At 38.4% G+C, this 9,502-nt stretch overlaps 1 protein-coding gene across 1 annotated transcript in view; it reads right to left on the minus strand.

The window, feature by feature from the left end:
* LOC139799975 (serine/arginine repetitive matrix protein 3-like) overlaps positions 1 to 9,502 on the minus strand; it is a 71,455-nt gene that overhangs the window by 41,534 nt on the left and 20,419 nt on the right. Inside the window, exons 3-5 of the mRNA XM_071752597.1 lie at positions 7,037 to 7,161; positions 5,196 to 5,265; positions 5,005 to 5,084 (exon numbers count right to left, since the gene is read on the minus strand). Coding sequence (XP_071608698.1) covers positions 5,005 to 5,054 — 50 coding nt within the window. The 5' untranslated portion in view covers positions 5,055 to 5,084; positions 5,196 to 5,265; positions 7,037 to 7,161. The remainder of the gene's footprint in view (positions 1 to 5,004; positions 5,085 to 5,195; positions 5,266 to 7,036; positions 7,162 to 9,502) is intronic.

Genomic DNA, 9,502 nt, shown 5'->3' on the forward strand with positions numbered 1-9,502 from the left:
TTCCCATGTGATCTCACAGTTAAAGTGCTACACAGCTCCCAGTCCCTCTCCTCTCTTATATTTAGACTGTGGCTGCCCCTGCTTACACAGCCACTCTTCTGATGGCTTTAGAATGAGTGTGAGGAACTGGACATGGGGGCAGAGAACGGGTCATTTTACCACAATTCTTGTAAAGAACTTGCTAGGAATTCTTCAAGAATGCTGTCCTTCTCAGAATTGAAACTTTTCACGGGAGTTTACCAATGTTAGTGAAACTTCCAGAGGGAAAAGTATCTCAAATCAAAGACATATTCCTGACAAAGGTAAGAAAGGGAGGCCTGGTCAGCACCCCAGGATATAGGTACTAGTATGGAACATCAAAGACAGGCACTCAAGTACACATTCAAGTGAACCTGAGACAGCACCTGTAATGTTGTAAATATAACACTGTACTTAACAAAATACCACATTTTCCAGATTGTTACCAATACAGAAGGTACTTGGGTTCATGAGACTCCTGGATATTGACTCAAATTACAATGGTTACAACATTGACAAGATTCATACAGGGCTATTGTTCCTGAGAAAGTCATGGGTACAGTGCTGCTTGAATGCACAGCCTGCCTAGAAACCTCAGGGAAGATGTAAATAGACTGTTACCATGAACATATAGAAGCAACAACTGGGAAGTTGCCTAAGGACTGTGAGAGTGCCCCAAAATGTCCATTTGATAACGATGTTACCCCAATGAGTTCAGTGAAATCAGCCTTACTTTACACAGGGGTCAGAGAAAAATGAAGTTCCTTAAACTGTAAAAACCCACCTCGTACATCTTATCATGCAAATTAAATTTAAAAATCCAGTGGAAAAAAGCCCAAAGAAGTTTCTCTGCATGTAGCTTTAAGTCATTTAAGTCACTCAGCAAGAAAGGATAATGGCCATTGTTTTTCATTTGGACAGTACATATTGTGACACTAGGAGAAAGACAGTCTGTCAAGTTTTTGTCTGCAGTGTCTAATTTTTCACCACACTGCTCCTGCCCTCCCTCCATTGTGTCAGGAGTACATTAGGTGTTGGGAGGGCAATGAGAGACTCAGCCAGTGGGTGGAGAGGCTGGAGAAGAGGGACTGAATTACAGGCAGCCTCCAGAGTCTGTCTGAAAGGCTGTGCTGTTTCTCTTTATGGCTGATATGGGTCTATGTCCCCATGCCATAATGCATGGAAGGAACTAGAAATAGGATCTCTGATATTTCAGCTGACATGTCAGGAGTTTCATGCAACTGCCTATGGTCCAACAAAAATTCAAATATTCTACCTTTTAAAAGGATTGTATTTATTTTCATCTGTACTCCTAGACTCAGGACCTTATTCTGTAATGACTGACACTGCAATAAAATGCACATCAAAGAGCCAAATACAGAGGTAAGGTTTTGTATCTGTAGGTTACTCCCCAGTGACATAAATGACAACATTAAATAGAAATAGGTTTTAAGATAACCCAGAAATCTATGTGTATCATGGTTTGAAAAAGTTTGGAAGTTCTTTTGTAAAGCAAAAATCAGTGGTTTTATTTGTTTGTTTGTTTATAACTAAGGCCAAGAAAATAAAGAAACAAAGTAATAGAAAAGTATTTTCATGTGACTGTAAGTGTAAGGTATCAACGTCACTGACTATAAATATAAATAATGCTGCACATAAATCTCAAATAGCTTACTGCAACTACTAATGTAACTTTAGAGTGTTTACACGATTAATCTCTTTAAAGAAAATTACAGGATCATAATATCAAACAAGATTATGCTATGTCCTACATAGTATTTTACTTTACATTTAACAGAAACATGACAGCAAATAAGCACTTTAGAGATACTGAGTAGCTATTGCACGAAGATGGCAGCATGAAATGCCAAACACTAAGCTGAGCAACAAGTCTTCAGACCATCTGATCTCCCCATACAAGATATTTTATTAAATTCCTTATTAAACTCCTTATAGCCTCATTGTGTGTCTAATGGGAAATACATGGGTTTGCATGACTCCATAGAAATATGCATTGAGTATTCCAGCTATAAGATACAGATGAAAGATCTTCTAACCACTGGCTGTTGAGACAAGCAGAAACTCCAGAAATACCACAGTGTATGGTATCCTGCCCTTGTGACAGAATGGAGGTAGTTTCCTAGGTTATGTGCATTTCTAGAACTCTTGCCATGGCATTTTCTACGTTAAATTCATGCAGTCCACAGTCTGCACCAGATAAAACTTAGCATGGTTTTTCTGGCTCAGATGAACTGTGTGTTTTATAATAGCCTAGGATGGGGTTCACTGTTCTTTAAGTTTGTCCAGCATGAGAAACAAATTTCCCAGTGAAAGCAAGAAATATCACCAGAAGAATGCAGTTAGTAGCTTAGACCAATAGAGACACTTCTTCTGGAGCACCGAATAGTGATTAAAATATTAAGTAAAAAGTTTGCTTGCTTGAAGTTCTAGGTAGTAAAGAAAACCTTTTCCCAAAGTCTAAAACCATTTGATTTACACCAATATTTTAACATGGCCATCTAGTGACCTTGCACAAAAGAACAAATACACTGAAGAGAAGCCCAGTTTTGGTCTGCAATTATATAGCTGTGCATATATGGGAACATTTCTGTCAGAAGCATAAGGTCCATCTCATTTCATTACATTGTGTGTAACTTCTACTTTCACTAACCCATAAATAATACTGTTTGCAGTAAAGGGACCACCATGCACATGTTTATGTGACATACAACAAAAGAGCTTGGTTCTCTGGAGGATGTTCCTGGCATTTTCTCTTCTGTGGCTCCCCAAGCAAAAGCTGTTGCCTTGACAACTCTGGGGCATTCTCTGACTCCACGCATGCTGGTAGGAGGAAGGCCAATTTCCTTCCACAAAAAAAGAACAACTGCTAAGAAATAAATAATTAACAACTGTGCTGATCCCCTCCTGCCAAAATGAGGACAAAATGAACAATCTTATTACAGCCACAGGGTTTTATAAGCCAGAAGTAGAAGGATTGAAGCACTGAGGATTCACAGACACAAGTGAGGAATGGAAGGAATCACAGTTACTCAAGACTTCAGGAAAACACCAAGAATGGCTATGGCTGAGGTCAGGCCAAGGTTCTTCTCTTTGATCAGCTGCTGTAAGACCACTGGCCTTCCATGGCATTGCCCTTGCTTTATCATTACACTGTTTATTAAGAAAGTGACAGAAATAAATATAAACCAATAAAAAATATTATTAAAAAACCTAAAAAGGATCAATTTGCAATTTCCACTGCTTTTGCCTAAGTTTCTTTATCTCACATTTTTTGCTCCATTTGTCTTTTTTGGGTGCAACTCTTCTTCAATTAAGTGTGTTTCTGAGGTAAAGAAGAAGACACAAGAAAATCGATGGCCAGAAAAGAGATCACAGTAGCTGCACTCCACTAGAAAGCACAGCACACAGAGCTGCTGTTCATGTGTAACACAGAGAAAGATGTGAGCATGCTGCCTTGAAGCTCTGGTATTTTCTGTATCCTGTTCAGCTATGGGATATTCAGCTGTGTGATTGCTCTGATCCAAAAATCTCACCACATCCATGAGGAAAATCACACTCAATGAAAGTCAAAGCTTGTACATAGAAAGACAGATGTGCTGTCATAATCTCTGAATTCTTCATTACCTTAAGCACATATCATAGCTTTTGGCATTTCTCTCTTAGCAAACCAACTCCTTTAAGGGTTTGTCAAGGCACAAGTTATCTGCCAGCAGGTAACTAAGGATAACAGGTTATGTGTGAACTTTACCAAAATGAAATTATTTTGGACAGTATCCATTAGTAATTAGAGATGGATTTGCAGAGTCAATAAGAGCTAAAAGAACAGAAGCTACTCACAATTCCATGATGACAAGAGAACCTCTAATAAGATGCAATGAACTCTGTATGCCAGAGACTGCAGTACTGCAGTCTACCAAAGGCACAACCACCACTGAAGCTCTAGCATGCATTCTATTTGTTTATTGTATTTTAAAATACAATAAACAAATTTAAAAGACAGACAAAGGCTACTGCAATAACCCTTCTCTTGGCAGTCAAATTTAACATGCTACACAAATGGCCAGGCTTCATGAGACACCAACCTGATAGTTAAACTGATAGCATTTCTATTTTAAGTTAAATGGAAGGGGGTCAGGGTAAGAAAACTCCCTCTATTGACCACTGACATTGTTTATTACATAAGAGGTAAATGCTTAGAGAAGATCCCATCTCCTTTTGCTGCAGAAAATGTCTTGGTTTGCTGTTAACCCATCTCCAATTACAGTATAGCCACGTATGTACCACTGCTCAGAGAAGCAGAGAGCCTTCTGTGTGATTGAGGGCAGGAACTTTGTAATGCACTACCTTTTATCTGTCATATTTTGGTCTACAGCAGTAAATTTTGTATGCTTCTACTGACTACTCTCTGGAAATATGGTAAAGATGTGGCCTTTTATACAAAGATAAGCTACACAGAAATGATATCCAGAGAAAATATGGTAATAGAAAAGAACAGGCTCAAACAACAATGAACAGCTCACAGTCAAATCCAAAAGCATTAGAAGATTTCAGGCTGTGTTGGTAGAGCACAAATCCATCTTGGATCAAATTATTCACCCATTTACTGTGGTCCATTGCTTGGCCTGGCAATTAGTTCAACTGTGGAATGCTACTTATGAGTACATTCACAATCCCTGCACATTCTCTACAGCACAAATGGACTTTAGAAAGGAGGAACTGGATATGATGCAAACAAAATAACAATTACTTTCATACAGGGTTTAAAGTTGTGTCTGAAAATAAAACACAAGTAAAAAATTCTCATCTCCTAGTTTGTATTCTGGGCAATGTGAGGCAAGTTGCTTGACCTCTGTGTATCTGTTTTGTTATCTTTAAAATAAGGATCATAGTACTACCTTTATGGGTTTAACTGCCTATTTTTTGAGCCTGATAGGTTCATGAATTTTCCTCTGATGTGTAACATACCTGTGAAGCTTGGTATTTCTATGCAGTCTTGTAAGACAGCACTCTCTCATCAAGACATCTTAACATGCAGAAAAAATGACCTGCCAAGCAAAAAGTTATGTTAGTGTAGCTCCTTTAGTCAAAACAACATCCACAAATAGGAAAAAAAAAATTTACAACCTGACGTTTTCACACATTTTTGAGAAACTCACCTGAGCAGACTGAAGTTAGAAACTAATGCCACTGGATAGGCCTGATCTACAGAAAAAGATTTTTTCCATTCTGTTTGAGAAACAAAGAGAAAGAAAATTATATTTTTAGAACTACATTTTGCAACACCTAAGTTCAAAATTATGAAAAGCAAAAGTATATTCTACGCTTGTTTTTTCCTTAGGTCCTTAGGTCCTTAGTTTCATCATTGCATAACACAATTTTTGCAAAAACTTACAGTGAAATATTGCAATTATTTTAATCCTGTAGGGGTGTAAGCTACTGCATACATATGTAAATAAAACAAAGTCTCTGTCTCTTCCCCAAAACTGTTTAGAGTAATTTTTGCTTAATTAGCAACCCCTCAGAATGCAATTATTTTATGACTTGCAATTCTACAGTAAAAACTTCATTCCTGTCAGATGTGTTTTAAACAGAAAGGTCATTTTGGCTAATAATTTCTTTGATTTTATCTCCCTCCCCCCTACAAAGTTGAAAGATTGAGTTAACACGTGATGTCTTAAGGGAAAGGAACATGTTTCCTTCTAGTGTTTTAGAAATGTACTATAACCTTGACCTACACAAATAATTTCTGGAGGCAAAAGTGCAGTTTGGTTTCTCAGAGTAAGTCCTAAATTCCCCAGAAGGCTGCTAATCATAGCATCAAACAAAAGGGTGATTTTTAACAAGTTTCATGCTTGAGTCTGTAGGATTTGCTCATCTAAAGATCAGTGCTGCTTTTTCTTTTACATTTGCCAGATTCCACTCAATGTAAGCAGGTCCTTAGTTACCTTTCAGCTGACTAGTATCAACGATAATAACAATACATTTTTATTTTTAGAACACTCAAATCTAAAGGCAAGTTAGCACTGCACATGTATGCATGCACACACAAATGTAAGTAATATCTGAACGTTTCCAAAGGGCAACAAGTCCTTTTGGAATAGTAATGAATAGAGAAATCATCTTGTGCCCTGCATGAGATAGGTGCATTTCAAGATTTTCCTGTATAGCTTCCATGAAAATTGGCCCCTAAGCAAGGGTGTGAGTCATTGATGAATACAGCTCTAAGGCTTCACGCTGTGCAGCAAGAGCTGTAAAAGGCATTAGAGGAACACAGGGGAGGAGGAGGAGAGAGAGTGGGGGTTAGGAGGTTATTAAATAAAACCTAGTAATGGTTTTACATGGACATTTTCTGAACAGTGTTTTGAAAACGTACATCCTAACCCACTGGGCACCATTCAGACTGCTGGCTGCAGTGCCCTCTGTTGGCTGATGCTCAAAGGGGCTGTGCAGACCTTTTGCCACTGACAGAACAAGCTTTTGTCTATACTTAAAGGGATGTGCTGTCACAGCTACCCTAGCAGACTTTTAGTGAAAACTCTAGTAGTACTAGTAAAATAAATTACCCGATGTTGGTGTAGCTCGTGGTAATTTTTCAAGTGAATATTGCAGCAAAAAGATGGTTATTTCTCCTCTGCAACCATATCCATCACACAAAAGCCCATGCCCCCAGCACTGATCCAGCAAAAGTCATAGCCTTCAACAGCACACCGATGCAAAAAGTATAGAACAAACCAAAGAGAATCTATTGGTGACAAATTTAAACTTCTTCAGACTTCAGAGGTATTTCATTTTTGGCTTACAATTGACTTTTTTTCCCCTAAAGCCATTGTATTCAAGCTGCTGCCAATTTATATCCCTCATTGGTTGGCAGTGGACTGATATGGAACTGGTAACACAGAAATTTTCTTTTTTATGGAACTGTGTTTCTCTTATCTAAGTCAGAAGATCCAGGTTGCAATAAAAACATCAGCTTTTTAGTCAGCACATAAGTCCTTACCATGTCAGATTCTCCATCTTTCAAACTTCCTGCATGTTCTGATCTCATACTCCCTTGTGCAGTCCCCTCCATTTCTCTTCCCATTTTTGCTTCTTCCATTGTGTTAGCAGTCTCAGTGCTCCCATCTGAAAAAAGAAGACACAATGTGCACTATTACATCCCATTATCAAACACCCTGTGACTTAGAGAGGACAAGGTTCACATGGGAAATTTAGTATAAACAGTGATTAAATTACATTAGCTGACTATACTGGTTTAGTAATAAATAACCTAATAACCCTTTAAATGAGCCTTTTTTTTAGTAGATGTCTTAGATGTACAGTCAGGAAAAAATATTTTCCTGTATGTTAGATAACAAAACTATCACTTGCTAGAAAGAAAAAGAAAATCCTAATTGAAATCTTTATTTTCACACAGATAACCATTTAGGGAGCTTGGGCAGGGAAAAAAAGGTAAATTTTTTTAACAGGCAACAAAAGGACCTACAAGTCTCTTAAAGGCCAGAAACAAAAGTTATACATTTGTTATACATTGAACAAATAGGCCCAGTGGCCTATGTAATGGAAAACTCAATCCAAAAGGAGTGTAAATAAAGGAAAATAGTTTGTCATGGTACAATTAGTTTTGTTTCTCCAAAAGCTTTAAAAATAAAACAGATTTTAGAAAAAATCCAAACACTTGTGTATATATGTTCTTAAGAATAATAATTATATATCCCCCTCAAATGAAAAGCAGGTAACTGCTGGTTTTGAAAACAATTTTCTTTGGAAAAAAACCCAAAACCTTGGAATACACAGACATGCAGCACCATCTGCTGGATTAGCACCTCTGGCAGACATTTATGCGCTTGCAGAGTATTTTACCACAGGCAGAAGGGAAAAACCATACAAACAAAAGTCTATCATGGAGATTTGTTTAGTCAGGATGAGGCAAGAGTAATCAAGGGATGTGTAATTTCCATAAAAATTTTGAAAGGTGAGTTGCAGTGATTTGTCACATAGTGAGTAAAGAGAGGTTCACATTTTTGGTAGGGAAGGAAGAGGCCCCTAATATTTACATGGTTCTGTGCCATTGTAGTCCCTGCTGTCTTTCTCGTAGCTTGTAGTGTCTTTGGAATTCAACCTTTTCATTCAGTCAGGTCCCCTAACTGCACTCTGCAGTTCCTTGGCACGCTCCCCTCCAGCAGGTCAAAAAGCACAGTACTTAGCAGGCAGCCCTTTCACCTGACACCTTCCAAGCAGCTGGAGCTTCCATCTGCTTATTGCACCAATGCATCACCTCTACACTGATCCTTTTGTGCTTATCCCCATTTCTGTTACAGTGCTGAGAGCTGCTGGTCCTAAGGATTCATTTTGAAAAGCCTTCTGTCTATGCACATCAATCTTCTACGAGTTTCCTCCACATGTACTAGAATCAAGAATACATATGTCTTCAGGAGCTTTATTTTTCTGCCCATAGATATTTCTCTCTTTCTTAATGGTGACCTATCTCAGTTATCTTTTATCCTCCTGCAGTTGACCATCTTTGCCTCGGCCACACTGGTAATAAGAGATCAAAGCATTTCTCATGCCTCTGGAAGACACTAAGTGTCCTCTTCACATCATTGTCAGCATCAGATGGACACCACTGAGCTGCAGACTGGAAAAGACCATGTCAAGAACACCAAAACAGATGACTTTGGCTATCACAACAGCCACAATTATACATATATGTATGTGTATATGTATATATATATATGCATATATAATTATACAATTATACATCATAGAAGACAAATAGGAAGGTGACAAGAGGCTGCTTGCTGCCAGCTGCTGCCTCAAGCCACTCTATTTCCTTGTCAAGCTTATGTCCTCAAAAATATTATTCAGAATATCTTCAAACCATCTATAACCCTCATGCCATGTAAGACAAGAGAGGCAAAAAAGATCTTCCTCATGACCTTTCTATGTATCAAGCTCACAGGTAACTTGAGGCACTGAACCTCATACCATTCCTCTGTTCTTAAGAAAATAGGCTTCCTCCTCACATTCTTCTTCTTTTTTTGTTCAATACTTTCAAGAATTACGCAAGACTTTTCTCAGGAGAATGACCAGTGAAGTGACCAACAGTCAAGGATCTGCACGATGCTGCAAGTCACCATTTTGGTGCATCCTCATCAAGTCTGACTTCCATGGTTCTTCAGCCATCTTTTCTTCTCTAAGATATCACTACACAACATACGCAGATATCTAGCATGATCAATCTTTCCTGCCATGGTCAGTGTTGCTACTGTGCCATAGGCTCATGTTTCCTAACAAGCCTCACTGCAGACTCCTTCCTCCTCCAAACCACCTCCCAGACGTCTGAAGTGCTTATTGCTCTTTGTTCAGGCACTTCTTAATCACGCTTTGATTAATTCCTTTAATGTCTTTTCAGATGTTTCAGCCAGACAATAGGGAAAATAACCACCAACAGAGGATTTCTGCA

This window comes from Heliangelus exortis, chromosome 9 (genome assembly GCF_036169615.1).
Source record: "Heliangelus exortis chromosome 9, bHelExo1.hap1, whole genome shotgun sequence".
Lineage (NCBI taxonomy): Eukaryota > Metazoa > Chordata > Aves > Apodiformes > Trochilidae > Heliangelus > Heliangelus exortis.